General features: G+C 41.6%; 1 protein-coding gene across 5 annotated transcripts in view; it reads right to left on the bottom strand.

Annotated features, from left to right (window-relative positions):
• Positions 1-959: 959 nt before the first annotated feature.
• Positions 960-14,815, bottom strand: part of LOC125881792 (dnaJ homolog subfamily C member 13) — a 45,367-nt gene continuing 31,511 nt past the window's right edge. For all 5 annotated transcript variants that reach the window (XM_049565122.1, XM_049565123.1, XM_049565126.1 and 2 more), the window contains 30 exons: positions 14,711-14,812; positions 14,412-14,516; positions 12,914-13,116; positions 12,675-12,759; positions 12,407-12,561; positions 11,221-11,266; positions 10,966-11,120; positions 10,637-10,838; positions 10,404-10,519; positions 10,179-10,257; positions 9,954-10,089; positions 9,648-9,832; positions 9,424-9,498; positions 8,722-8,841; positions 7,758-8,153; positions 7,547-7,660; positions 7,312-7,428; positions 6,851-7,028; positions 6,643-6,734; positions 6,463-6,562; positions 6,272-6,346; positions 6,075-6,187; positions 5,807-5,976; positions 5,671-5,713; positions 5,407-5,580; positions 5,115-5,294; positions 4,099-4,239; positions 3,854-3,997; positions 3,650-3,749; positions 960-2,125 (listed from right to left, as the gene is read on the bottom strand). In XM_049565122.1, coding sequence (XP_049421079.1) covers positions 2,028-2,125; positions 3,650-3,749; positions 3,854-3,997; positions 4,099-4,239; positions 5,115-5,294; positions 5,407-5,580; positions 5,671-5,713; positions 5,807-5,976; positions 6,075-6,187; positions 6,272-6,346; positions 6,463-6,562; positions 6,643-6,734; positions 6,851-7,028; positions 7,312-7,428; positions 7,547-7,660; positions 7,758-8,153; positions 8,722-8,841; positions 9,424-9,498; positions 9,648-9,832; positions 9,954-10,089; positions 10,179-10,257; positions 10,404-10,519; positions 10,637-10,838; positions 10,966-11,120; positions 11,221-11,266; positions 12,407-12,561; positions 12,675-12,759; positions 12,914-13,116; positions 14,412-14,516; positions 14,711-14,812 — 3,999 coding nt within the window. In that variant the 3' untranslated portion in view covers positions 960-2,027. The remainder of the gene's footprint in view (positions 2,126-3,649; positions 3,750-3,853; positions 3,998-4,098; positions 4,240-5,114; positions 5,295-5,406; positions 5,581-5,670; positions 5,714-5,806; positions 5,977-6,074; positions 6,188-6,271; positions 6,347-6,462; positions 6,563-6,642; positions 6,735-6,850; positions 7,029-7,311; positions 7,429-7,546; positions 7,661-7,757; positions 8,154-8,721; positions 8,842-9,423; positions 9,499-9,647; positions 9,833-9,953; positions 10,090-10,178; positions 10,258-10,403; positions 10,520-10,636; positions 10,839-10,965; positions 11,121-11,220; positions 11,267-12,406; positions 12,562-12,674; positions 12,760-12,913; positions 13,117-14,411; positions 14,517-14,710; positions 14,813-14,815) is intronic.

Below are 14,815 nucleotides of genomic sequence, written 5' to 3'. Positions count from 1 at the left end.
AGTCTTTCTTCCTTTGAATTCTATATATTCTCATAATTACACAGGTATGTGTAAGATAAGTTTTAGGACAATTTGTCTTATAGAGGATAACTCTCCAAACAAAAAGTTTATTCTCTAAAAGAAAACCTGTAATAAAATACACAAACTCCTGCATGGAATCTATAATTTAGGTTCATTTCTATTCAAGTAAAAAGCCACTGAAAATGTAATTTTTGTCTTAAAATTCTGGTGGAGAAATATTTAATTTATGGATTTATTTGATTATTATTATTAATTATTTTCTTGGCTTTAATGTGGTGAAAATTTAAATATATACTAAGCCTATTAAGTACTAGAATTGGCCTATCCTATATGGTTCACAACTGGTCCAGATTTTTCCTTAGTTATTAGTTCATGGTCTTGTGTTTCATACATTTAGCATGATACTGGTGTTTGGGCCATAATGTCAAGCTAGTGTGCTGCCTCTGTGTCAAGTAGCTGTCCATTAGTCACTCACTCTACAACAGGAAACTAATAAAACCTCTAGGCTGAGAATTCACTGTACTTCAAAATAAAGTGTGTTTTACACAAACTTGACACATTCACAAGTCCCTTGCTGTCCACTCAGAATGGAACCGCAACCCACTGTTGGACGAGGATCCATCAGTTGGGAACCACTGATGTATTCAATGTCAACAAAGTGTTTTAGTGTTAAAATCTACAAATAATTACCATTGACATGACCTGTCAGTGGAACTTTGGACAGTATCAAGTTGAAAGTCATGTCTTTCACTGGCAAGTAAAAATAAGATTATGTTGATGTCATCACTTGGAATCTCATGAAAAATTGTGATTTCACTCTGAGAAAATACATCTATTGATATTTCATCTTTGGTAAAAACAAAATTCTTATCAAAAATGGAAAAAAGTAAACTGCTCATTCCACTGAAATCTGTAACTTCAACAAACACAAATGTAAATACAAAAGAACAACACTGTGGGTTCCCTTTTATTCTTAAAATTTTATGTACAAGTGCGACTGATTTATTTTTTTTAATGTACATTCAATATAGAAAGTTTATATACGTAATATTACACTGAACATTTCACAAATTGCACTAGTCTTTCACATAGATTCATAATCATTCGTCATGTCTTAGCAGAAGCTCAGTTCCGGTGGTTATTATTCACTCATAAATATTCTAGTGCTTTTTGCATTCTGGGGGAAGGAGAATTACTTTAAAAAAAAAATGTGAGGCAGAAAGGGTCGCCTTCAAAGAGAGTGCAGAATGAACTATGATTTAAGATCAGAGGAATAAGAGGCTGGACATTTGGAGAGCAGATCTGTGAGTGGATCGAACTAGACCTGACCAAACCAGACAAGAGGTCAGCATCACTCCGAAGGTTCAGGGGACATTTTCTTGTGGAGAAGCAGGGCAGAGAAATCAAATGCATATATTTTCTGAGTTCCAATTTTAACATGTTTTCTTTTTCCATATGAGCATCCATTATACAGACTAGTAAATGACACGTTTATGTAAGAGGTGGATAGGTCCTGTGCACAAATGTGTCACAAACAAAGCCAAGTGTCTCCTGTTCAAGATTTAGGGTAGCCAATCAGGATATGACGAAGAGGAATAAGATAACAGAGAAGAGACAGTTCATCCATAATTAACGCCTCAGTCTTCCAATGTCTTTCTCATGAAAAACAAAATCTAGAGTAAAAAATATATTCATACAAAAAGTAAACTCTTCGTGTGTCATTGGAAGATACAAGAAAAGTAGCACAGAAACAAAACAAACATGGTCATCCGTTAAAACAATTTCAAAGTGTTTATGAAGACTTGAGTGCCGTTTGTAAGGGGAGAGGAGAGTGATACTGGAGGAGGTGTTGCGGAGATTTTGGTGACGGTCAATGACGGCCCGCTCTCCTCCGTCTTTCTCTCTCTCTCCATCCCCCTCGTGTGGGAGCTGAACAGTCCTTCTCTGAGCTGCGGCTGTGAAGCTGCAGGGCAGTCTGGGTGCCTGAGCGTGACTGTGTGTGTCCATCAGCCTTGGTCTCCAATGTCGTTGTCCACGGGGGGTGGGACGTTGGGCATTACCGTGGTGCCAGTTCCTGCTGTAAGGTAACCTGCTACTCCTGGACCTACAGGTGACAGGAAGTAAGATTCAGTACAGGTGTGACTGGGTGGGACAGATGGAGCACTAGTGGTGAGCTACAATGATGTACTAAACTAAGGAATCAACTACTCTATGTCTGAGGAGTGATCACTACAATCACTACATTACATCTTTGAGGGCATTTTTCTTTATTCCTGAAAGCTGGTGGTGAATGGAGATGGTATATATTATTTTGAGCACTGTGAAGATGGAGAAATAGGAATGGAAAATTAAATGTGGGTCAAGGATGGAGGTAGAGAGGCAAGGAATGGCAGTAGGAGCAAGCTCAAGGTCTACCTGCATCAGAGCAAGAGAGAGGCGGGCTGTGAGGGCCCAGCTTAGGAGTCTAGAGCCCACCTCGCAGTGGGCTACTGGCGGCCAGGAGAGAAGGAGTGGATACCCCTGAGGAGGAGATGTGGAGGACAAAGAGGAAGGGAAAGGCAGAGCCAGGAAGTTATAGGACGTGGAGACAGAACGGGTCTTTGGGTTTAAGCACAAGTGAGGAGTCAGCCACAAGGTGGTTTTTAGGATAAAGCAAAGCATTAAAGGAACACTTCACCCCCCAAATGACCATTTGTATTTCAGTTACTCATCCGTGTTATGTTGCATTCGTAAAGAAAACTTTGGTTTTCTCACATGCCTCTGGTGAACAAAAAAAATCCAAAAACGGACAAGATTCTTGATGGATTGGAGTGATCAGGGTCCTCATTTAACAACAGCAAAACTACATTAAAACATCTGTTTAAAAACTCTCACACAACTCATGCAGTATAATCCAAGTCTCATATATCCAGCTGCATGCTCAGTACTTCCCAAACAGACAGCCCGTTCCAACAGTGAACTGAACGGAAAGTGAAACTATCTTCAAAGCCAGAATACATTGACAAAACCAGTAATTTTACCTCACTAAACACAGAAGCTGCCGTACCTTGACTGGTTGTTTTGTTACTGTGTGACTTTGGTGAATCCAAAATAACCCTTAAAAACACCAAAGTCATATAGTAACACAAACAAACCACCAATTGCGGTAGTGGCAGCCTAGCAACTCCTGAGTTCAACAAGGTAAAATACTTTTTTAGTAAAAATACAAGTGTTTAGAAGTCCTCAGCATACAACTGGATAAATGATCATGGATTATGTTGCACAACTTGTGTGAGAGTTGTAATTAGATGTTTTGATGCTGTTAAACACGAACCCCCATGACATCATTCATCAAGCGTTTCCTGTTTTTTGATTCTTTGTTCACTACAGGCATGAGAAAAAAACATGTTTTCTTTCTCACGTAATGTAACGCAACACTGGGGGAGTAAGTGACATACAAATAGTCCTTTGTAGGGGGAAGTGCTTGTTCAGAATCAACAACAGCTCAGAGAAAGGTACTTGACACTTACCTTTTAAAGACTAACATAAAAAACATTTCAACAGCCTGGCTTGTTAAAAGAAAATGTCAAGAGTTGTGATGCTGGGTGTTCAGTAGCAGGTTAAGTTAGAGAGAATTAAAATACTTTACCAGTCAGGTAGCCTGCGGTCTGGGACTCTGAGATGAAAAGATCATGTTTCTGGTCTTTGAAGGCACTCCACACTGAGGACTTCGCTAGAATCTCATTCACCTGCAAAGCAGTGATTGGCAAACAGTTTTGAATAAAATTAACAACCAGTATGATGATTCACTGGTCTTAACAGATAATCTGCTGATCATGTATTCTTATCATACCTGCTCCCCGTACTGCAGACTGCGAGTCATGGACTTGAGAGCCTTTACTATCTGGGCCTTGGTAGCTGAAGGGTTTTCTAATGTCTCCAGGCCGACTCCTTCCAGTAACTTCAGGAGGTATGGGACCAGGTCCACTCTTAGAGCCTATTCAGTTCATTAATAAAATAAATTATTAGTAATTTTACATGGTCATCAAACATGATTAACAGAACAAAATCAAATAAACAGTGATGGTGACGGTTTACCTGGGCCACCAGTTCTGTTTGTTCCTTCTGGAACATGCGGTTGAGCGCTTCACAAGCTAGTCCAGCCATGTCTGCACGAGATTTCATCCCAGTCATGAGGGGGCCGATAGTCTCCAGGGAAGCCATGGAGCGTACACACAGCTGCACAACACAACAAGAGTGTCATAGTGCAGAAATGAGACAAACTAGCCAAGAAATTGTTTGTTGGCAAATCTTAACAGAGTACTGTGAATATTCTGGATACACAAATTCTGGGAGTGCAGTACTCAGGGATTTAGTATTGCACTTCCAAAATGTAGGGGGAATGAGACAAAAATAAGGCCAAAATCGATCTAGCAGAGGCTGAAATATATCTCGACTTGTAGTCCCTAGTATGGGTCCTACAATTCCAATAATTCATCTAGGCATCCTTCCTCAGACCCTCCCTGTCTGGTAAATGCCAACATGTTTCAAACTTCACACCCCCAGTTTGTGAGTCTTACTGTCACAGATGTGTAGACTACAAGTCCCATCTAAGATAGGCAGGATGTAGACTGTGGGAATTAGCTGCCCCTTCAACTTCCTGCATGTTAAAGTTTTCAAAATCCCTGTCCCTACATGAAAATAGTCTTTTGAAGCCAGACACATCTCCACAATTTGTTTTAGTGTGCGTGAAACAACACCCTCTAAGCTCGCAACGCACATGCTAAAACGTCTTTTAATGTTTTATGTGGCCTTTTTTCTTGCAGGGATTTAGCACTTTTGATGCCAAGGCTCACCTCGCCACATGCAAATGTTCCACCAAAACACGTTCCCCCCGACACTATTCTACAAATGTGACGTTGCGGTATCCAGGGCTTAGCATCACCAAAGGTGATTGTAATTGGTTTAAGAAGTGAAAAACAACCCAGAGCATTGTTTAAAATTGTTGGAGTGCCTTTTTAATAAATATAAATTGTTTAACGAGGTGTAATGAGTCCTGAAACCAAAAAAGAAAGTCAGAGTCAGCTATATAATATATATGATTGGCTCCTCACTTCATTGTCTGATAGCACGTGGATGAGGCGGATGGAGCTCTTGGGCACGGCGTTGTTCTTATGGTTAAGTGCTGCCAGAACACGAGGCAGATGACCCAGAGGAGGGACCTGGTCGGCCAGCTGGCCCTGTGTGCTGAACAGACACACTGCTGCCGTGGTTACTGTCTCTAAGGCTTCACCCTGCAGGAGACCAGAAATATCAGGAAAATGTGAAAAAACTACTTTACAATAATAGAATAGGTTAAACTGCAAATACTGTGTGTTTGTGCTTGTCATAAAGGCAGCTGCTCACATTGGGGTTGTTTTTCTCCAGCAGCTCAGTCAGAGTCTCCAGGAGGGACACCAGGAACTCTCGAGGCTTGCGCAGCACCCAGCCTGGCTGAGCAATAAAGATACGCAGGAAGACTCCGCCAACTTCCAGCTCGCCCTGTCCTGCTCCGTAAGCCACTGTGAAGTCCTCCGGCAACTGAGCACACAAACCCAGAATGTGTTGTCACATTAAATCATACACAACATATCACTGCTTTATTTTGGGGTAATATATTATTGCACTTACTTTCCAGTTCACATCAGGATTATCCTTCTGCTGTTTAAAGTGCCTGTAAACATTTAAGAAAGTAAAGAATATAATATTAAACACCAATATTTCAAACTCTCTTGACTACTTGTATCGAATTGGGTTCATGTCATACTCAAGCATCATCTCCCGGACAGTGGTGGACACTTTCTCCCTTGAGCTGTCATTCCAGATGAGCTCAGGGTTCTCGTGTGTTCCCTCAAATATGTGCACTGCTGCCTCGGCGTTGTCTCGCATAGCATCCATGAACACACCAGGAAGGAAACGGATCAGCGTTAGCCGCACCTGTCGGAGATGAGGACATATTATGATGCACAATAATGCAAGATGGGCAGGGATTATTTATCTGTTTAATTTTTCTATTCATATCCATCCAGACTGACCTTTGGCCCAACCAGCTTGTCTGAGGTCATCTTAGAGAAGAGCTCTGCGGTCTGTGTGCGGACCTGGGGATGTGTGCAGTTACAGAAGAGGTCGAGCAAGTAGATCAGAGCACCTGGAGAACAAACAGATTAACATGAGCATCTGTGCCCTCAGGATTCACATAAATATGGAGGAGAAAATGCAAAATTACACTGACCTTTGGCCATAGCCTCTTTGACTATCTTTGTGTTAGAAGTCAGTGCATGCAAGGTTTCCAGCACCATTTGTCTGCCTAAATAATGCAAAAAAACATGTTTTAGTCAAAAGATAACACTCTAATATTAAAGAAAAGGCACCAAAGAAAACAAAGCCAGTAAATTATTTTCTGTTTCTAGAGTGTCTTCTTACTGGAGGGGAGCGAGTGCAGCAGCAACAGAAGGTTGGACAACACCAGCGACTCAGCAATGTTGCTAACGCATTCTTGGTTTGAAGTCACTGTATTCACAACCTACAGAGGAAACAAATATGAGTAAAATACATAAACAATGGGAACTACAGTAATTAGATATCAGGACCAAGAACCTCTACCTCCAAAACCAGCTGCTGTACTCTGCCAGCTCCATGAACCCGCAACAAAGAGAAGAGCAGTTTGAAGTGGCCGATGCACTCTGACTCTGAACCTGAAATCATACGAAAACAACTGCTTAGAAAGGAAGCTAAAATATTAAGACATCTAAATAAAACCCAGGTCAGGCTCCTCAGGCAAAGCAGAGCTGGAAGAAGTGTCCGATCTTACCGGGGTTGTTCTTGATGACATTGCGGAGAGCCTCCAAAGCCATCTCAGCGAAGCGCAGCCTCTCAGCATGCTGCTGGGACTCTACTTTGTTACTCTGACTCATGGCCAGCAGAGTGTGGAGGTACTGGGCCTGGGAGCCTACGTAGTCTAGAAGACTGGCAGCAAATGCTTTTGGATACTAAAAATAGAGTTGATAAAAAAAACATGATATCATTACTAAAGGTTTAAAGTCCATTGTAAACTGCAAATATGCCAATTACACTATTATATGTAGAAAAAATACTGTAATGAAAGTGGGTTGTAGTTAATAGCCTTTTTTACACATTATGCTACCATCAATATTCACTACTATAATGAATTGGCTGTTTAAGAACGGCATTTCAAGATGCCATGATCTAATACAGATACAATGGAGAAGTAGACTAGATGTAGTTGTAATACTATCTTGTTATTTTACTCACCTCAAGAGGGAAAGTAGGTTGCTCATTGTAGACCCGCACAAAGATCTCTCCAACTATCAGCTCTTTGCTGTGATCACTAAAGACAAACTCTGCACCAAAGCTTTTATCATTTTCTCCCTACAGAGAGACATCGGAGAGAATGCATGAATAACTCAATGTTTTTCCTTACAACATAGCTTATCAATATTATTTATATACTGATATACATTTCTGATATTATATATGTTGTTCATACCCTCTTGATGTTTCCCTCCTGCTGAGCCTCCAGGAACTCCAGCAGCTCAGCTCGTGTCCCATTGTTCCAGATCAAGTACGGGTTCTCTGAGTTGCTATTCAGCAGTTTCAAAACCTGAATGTACAACAGAGCATGTAGAACTCAGCTTGGTGTTGGTGTTTATGTATGTACAAACTCGACCCAACCCTCCCCATCCACCTGCACAACATACCTCAGCAGGAGACCCTGTTCCCAGCTTCCTCGAAATGTACGGTGTCAGCATGGCAGCTAAGCTCTTGCGGATGGTGGGGTTCTCTGGAGGTGTGGCCTCGATGCCGTTGGTCTCTGAAACAGGATTGTTTCCATCCGGTGTGTGTGGCGCCTGGCTGTAGCCTCCCAGACGGCTGAGAGCCACCAGGCTGAGCTTAGCCAGGCTGTTTGCAACCTCCTGTTGGTTTGTTTCCTGGCTAGTCTGCACGCCGCTCTCCTCTAGGGTGTAGTCATAGTTGAAGAGGTGGACCAGCAGGTGCCAGAGAACACCAGCGTGGTACAGGTGGGTCTGTAGGAAGAAATCCACTGCGAAAGAGCTCACGCACTGGACTGCCAGAGCAGCAGTTTTTGGGAGACCCTGGGAAGAGGTGAGGGAGGGAACATGAATCAAGGTTAAGAGAAACACATCTTTGTAAATACTTTAAGAAGCTGTCTGGTTGCAGAGATGGTAAAAGCTCACATCATAGGTGCTACATGTAGCAGTTTTAGCAGATGAGGAGACCACGAACAAGCAAGATAACTGCCAAGAGTAATGGTGGTAGCCTGAATAGAGTTTTTACATTTCAATCTACATTTGATTTGGACAAAATGAAATATATAACTTAATGTAAAAAAAAAAAAGCATTTATTTGGTATAAACTTTATTTGAAATCTTTTTAATGCAGTTGCTTAAAATTAAAGATATTGGACGAAGAGAATGTCTCGTGAAGAAGATACACTTACAGCATCTTTAATCTTTTAAGTAGAAAAAAAAAAGTAAATATTAAATAGATAAAACATGGATTTCTTTTTACAACTGCAGGCTCTAAAATGCTATGACCATTATTTCTATATTGTTCAAGATCTCACAGATAATCCAATAATGACACATTGATGTTGAAAAATATTTCTGTTATCAATTACAAAAAACAAGGCAACGTTCTCACCTTTCCATAGAACAGGATGTGACAGAGGTCCCTGATGATGATGGGCAGCTCAATAATCTTTTCCCTGCACTCCTCAAACTGAGCTGCTACACTGTAGCATTTACAGATGTGCCCGCACACCTGCAGTGTCAAAAAGGGTAGAAGAAATCATTATAAGCTCCACAGCACTGATCTCTGGAGGAAAAGATGATTAGATTTTGCAGCCACTACACTTGAAAAATAAGACTCCCGCAAAGGGTGTAATGCACCTCTTACCGTCAGTGGCAACAGTCACACACGGTTACAGTGAAATTAATAGTGTCTTCAGAAAGTTGATGGTAACTGAAGTGTATTTACTATGAGTATCAAACCCAGACTTTCAGACTGCCTGAGGTTTTGAGGATTGCCTTGGCACCTCATCAGTCTGGACCAGTAACTCGCGGTTTGAAAATTTAAGTTTTCTTTTTTTTTTAATTTCTTGCTCTGCCTTCTGTGTTCTTGGTGCAAAGGCAACATTTATACTTTACTACATGGACATTGCAATCAGATGTGTAACTTTCTGAGCGTGTTTGACCTCTATTATCACTAGTGCAATATCTTCTGTGAATCAGAACTTGAGACGGGGCAGACAGCGGTTCCAAGTGACACGCAATTCATCAAGCTGTCAGCAGCCCCAATTCATTATTTGTAAATTCACCCCTCAGTGCTTTTCAATCACTTTACCTGTACAGCCATGTCGTCAGGCTTGCTGGATGCTGTTAACACGGCAACGCACCGAGAGAGAGCCTCCAACAACACCTGATTAAATTAAAAAAAAACCCACGAGCAAAACAATTAATGATTCATTCAATCACAGTTCCAACACACCAAAGTGCACAGGTCCACGTGTGGATGGACAGTTTCTTTTAGACTGGTTGATATTTCAGTATATGTGACAGTGTGTTTACCTCGATGCCATTGTCGCGGCGCAGCTCCTCTGCATTAAGAGCCGAGCAGTTAACGGTGTGGAATGCAAGCTCAGCAGCGGCCGGAAGGAGAGGGGAGGTTTTGGAGAACAGCAGCTCATCCTCTGTCTCCATTGTGATTGTTTTGATGAGCATGGGGTAACCGGCGTATTTGTAGGGTTCCAGTTCTGTTTATACACAATGAAGAGGAGGAGTAGCAGTTCACTTTTTCAGAACTTGTTTTTCTCAAATTATTAAGGTAGAAATAATAGCAACAATGAAAGACAGAAAGCTGATCTATCTACATACCTTGTTTGTGTCGGTTGAACAGGATGCTCTGAGCTTTGAGGATGAGGATGATGTTTTCTGGGTCGGGGCCGTCAATGATTCGGGCAGACTTTGTGCAAAGGAACTCGTAGGCTTTGTTGACTTTCTCAAACATTTCCTGAAAGATAGGATTTGAAATGAGATCTGTGGATGAAGCTACGTAAGCCCCAACGTACATATAGTGACAGTAATGATGATGATACATACCCTGCCCTCAGGGTTCTTGTCTGGATGGTACTTCTGCGCCAGTCTGAAATAAGCTTTCCTGATTTTACTCTCCTCGTGCCTGAAGACAAAAATACCAATATCTCTTGAGTCCTGCGATCTAAATCCATATTATCCAACAACAACATCTTTTATTGCTACTAATCAATAAAGATGATTCAGGATGCAAGACAAATAGGAACAAGTGATAAATCAAAGGCCACTCACTGGCCCTGTCCTTTGGGGAGGTTGAGGACTTCATATGCATCATCTACAGACATAGAGGGAGGCTTCTTCTCCACCTCCCTCTTCCAGGCTTCAAGGGTGTCTTTTAGCAGCTTCACCTGTAGGAATAATGGAGGTGGATCACAACATTAAAGAACTCTGTCTTAGCAAACACAAGCAGGACACTGATAAGGGAGAACAAGCTGGGATGTATAGGAGAAAAAAAGGAGACATACGGCATCTCGAATGGGCCAGTTGGGGAAGCGGATGGTGTCACAGAGATGTCTGAGGTAGTAGATGTTGCAGAAAAGCTCGTTATCCAGCTGAGGGAAGCTGACCACAGGGATGGGGCAGTACTGGTAGAGGGCCCGCGTGTTGCTCTGCAGCCTGGGGCTGAAGTCAGCTATGTGGGCGGCTATCTTCTCAATCATCATCCGCCTAAAGCAGAGAGTTCACACAACCTATTAACATTTCTTTGAACCACATGCTGACTTTCACTGCGGCACTCCTAAACATTTCTACAGTGCCGTTTGAACCACACTTATTAGACATGACAGAGACCTACCTCATCTCGCTGCTCCAAATGGCCTCTGGTGTGTCGAACTCTCCGAGGAATATCTCTGAGAAGCGCTCAGCCTCGTAGTTCTCCAGATAACACACCATGGCCTCAGGCAGCACCGGACCCAGAACACTGCGCTGTACAATGTCCTGACCCTTAGCCTGGAGAAAGAAAGGCAGAGTTGACATTTTTGTAAAAGGTGGTTGGATTCATATGATACAATTTGTTGTAGTTTATATGGTAAAAAATCAAACACTTTACCTCCTCTGATTTGAAGGCTTGTTTGAGATGTGTGTACTTCAGGAACCTTGGGAAATCACAGGAATGTCTCAGAGGTCAGCATCAACAGTGCATGTTACCAGTGTGAATGTGTAATGTTTAATTTCTAATTTTCAGTCACATCCACATTAGGGTCAAGATCAAACTATTGTAAAAAAGGTAAGGCTGAGATGTCAATGGAAAATTTACGATTATGCAGAACTACAAAATATATTTATGTCTTTAGTCGGTGTGGTGTTAAAAGTATACTATGCAGGATTTACCTTAAAAAAATGTATAGACCAGTGGTTCTCAAACTTCTTCTGTCATACCCCCTTTTACACATCTGTACATTTCTTACGACTTGACAACTTTACTGCCAATTTATCCTCCGCTCCAACTGCCAACTGCTGTCTGCTCTGTGCACATCCATCATCACAGTCTCTCTCTCACTGTATGTTCTGCAGCATTTGTTCAGTTTGTTATCACATCTCTCAACCCTGTACTCGCGAAAAACAGATATCTAAATTGAAAGCTCTGTTACAAAAATATGCTGTCACATATCCTTGCGTATTTTTTTAAAAGGGCATGCAGAAATCCTGGAGCTTTCTTAGTGGGTATATGGCGTATACCTGCATATCATGTAGACTACACTATTGGAGCAATGCTATCAAATATTGGTCCATTCTGTAAACCTACAGACTATTTTTCCACCCTGATCAGGGGCCACACAGTTTAAGAAACACTGGCATAGACTCATACAAAAGTAATCCCTCTCAATCCTCACCTATTGCCACTAGAAGCGTGGGGGTGTATTTGTCTACAGAGACTCTGCTCTCTGCCTGTATTTTGGGGGCAGCAGACAAGTAAGGTTGGGACTTTATAAAAAGGTAGCAAACAGGTGCCAGATCGTAGGCAGCACGCACCCAAATGGAGGTAACAAAAGTCCTGGTCACAGTGCCAAAGAACTACAAATATAGCAAAGCATTTCAAAACACTCTCACTTTTGCTGGCAATGCTATTTACCAACAGTAACTGACAGTTCCTGCATAGTACACCATTAAAGTGTCAGTCCTCAGTTCATGACAATCAAAAACTAAATATTTCTTTGAAAATGTCTCGGGGATAACTTTAGCGTGTTAGGACGTCGGTGCAAAATGCTTATGTGCCATTTGTTGCATGTTCTCACCTTGCTACAGGAAGCACGTTGGAGCCTGTGTACATCATGATGAAGAAGAAGACACCAGTTAAATAGAGGCGCTGCAGATTCGGGTTGTCCTGCATCACCAGGTACAGGACGTTAGCCACCTTTTCCACCAGGATGGGGTCAAAGGTCAACAGCAGCTGGAGTAGGCAAAGAAAACGTGATGGGAAACCATCAGCATGTCATTTAGTATCATTCGGCAATTCACCAAAGCGGATATGACATACTGTATAGGACAAGGAAAAAAAAATACCTGGACGATGTGAGGCAGACATGCATTGTCACTGATCATCCTCTTGATCTTAGGCAAAGGACGGATAATGGCGTTATCTTGGTCCCTGAGTAAAATGGAAATAGACAGGTATGTTACAATCATGGACTAATGGTTTCATGTTTCAACCAAATTTCATCATGCATACTTCAGATTGATATTATTATAAGGCCGTATAAAAAGACATTTCAGAAAAGGGAAGCATTTTCTGCTGTACCCACCTGCTGGGGTAGTATGAGCACATGGTGATGAGCATGTTAAGGATTAGAGTAGCCAAGTCAGACTCGTTCATCACTGCCTGTCCGGTGGCCAGGAGGCACCATTTTAGCTGGGGGATGGCCTGCAGGGGGCGCCAACCATCCATCCCCTGAGCCCAGCAGCGTGTCTTCGCCGTCAGGACGCCTGTGCTCCAAAACTCCTGCATCTGGAGAAGAAAAGTAAAAACATAACACAACGATAAGTATGAGGTGGCTGCTGAAAACAAAGGTGAAAGGCAACAACAAACTGTAAGAGACCAACAAAAATCAAAATAACACTGCAATAACCTGATAACTAGATAGGACAGCGTAATACATTTAAAGGGTAACTTTGGTATTTTTCAACCTGGACCCCAATTTCCCATGTTTTGTATCTACATGACTAATAGGAACAACAATTTCTGAAACTGGTCCAGTATTTTGCAAGAGGGCAGCAGCCATCAGCAGAGAAACAGGCTGTAATGTAACCACCTGGGGCATGCATCAGTTTATGCCCACTTACAAGCGCTTGTTTTTAACCACTGACAGGTGTCAGTGTCTGACAACATTATGGAGAGGATCACTACTATGACAGACCTGTTAAAGAGGATGATCTTTCTTGTTTAACCAGAAACAACCACATAATCGCCATCGCCAAACCCACCAGGCTCCACTTAAATAAACAGTAATTTCAGCATGTATAGAGTCAGCATATTTTCACATCTAACTGGGTGAATTAAGGTTTTTTTTTCCTTTTCAACCAGACCAGAGTTGATGATTGTTGGGACAGTGGGAAGACAAACCAAGATGGTTTTTGTGAGTTTTGTTTTGTGTCGGTTGCCTTTGATAAAGTGTGTTTTATGATGATGAAATTACTGTTTATTTAAAATGAGTCTGGTGAGGTTGGCGATGGCAATTTTGTGGTTGTTTGTGGTTAAACAAAAAAGATCTTACTTATTAACAAAAAAGTCTGTCTCAGTAGGGATACTTTCCATAGTGTTGTCAAAAGCTTATCACAATCATTCGCACGTGTCAGTGGCAATCAGAAGCACTTTTAGTGAACACAAATTGACGGTGCACAAATACCCCGGGTAGTTACATTACAGCCTGTATCGGGTTGTTTCGCTCTGGAATTATTTCAAAAAATTTTTGTCTCCATTAGTCACTTAGACACAAAAACATGGGAAAATATGGCCCAGGCTGGAAAATAGCAGTTTCTGCTTTAAATGGCCACTTTTATTCCATTATACAATAATTTATACATGATAAAAACAGGTCATCAGTTGTCTATGTAAAGTAAAAATTAAGTATCTGTACCAAATAACATGTCTGCTGAACTACTGGCAATATATTATGTCAAAAGGGCTTTTTTTAAGTTTCATTCCATTTTGATAAGTTGTTTTTAGCAGGTATTACATCATCTGTTTCCAAATTAATTTTACAGTGAAATCTCAGTGTTTGACATTTAAAAGAGATCCCATACCTCCTCAAAGCTGAAAGGTCCTCTCCTCTCCTTGTCTGCGTTGCCAAAGTACCACTCCTTCTCACTCTCCCTCTTCATGTCCGGTGCTGCTTCCAGCACGTTGCTCTGTGGAAATTAAGAACACCCACTGTTTGACACTCCAGACAGAATAACATTTTCTACACATAATTCAATACTGAATCAAATCTAATCTAGGGTTCATGGAGACTTGTAACATTGAGTGTCATGTGTATTTGATCAAATTAAAAGAGACACTCTTTTCATATACTATAACTCAAAAGCTACAGCCATGTTTGTACCTGAAGGGGCACAGTAGCTCTGCTGGTGTGCAGATGGGCCAAGGTGAGCAGATCCACCAGGATACGCACTCCATTTGAGTCCATCACCTCCTTCACATTTTTCTG

Source organism: Epinephelus fuscoguttatus, linkage group LG21, assembly GCF_011397635.1.
Source record: "Epinephelus fuscoguttatus linkage group LG21, E.fuscoguttatus.final_Chr_v1".
NCBI lineage: Eukaryota > Metazoa > Chordata > Actinopteri > Perciformes > Serranidae > Epinephelus > Epinephelus fuscoguttatus.
This window is presented reverse-complemented; position numbering and strand designations above follow the sequence as displayed.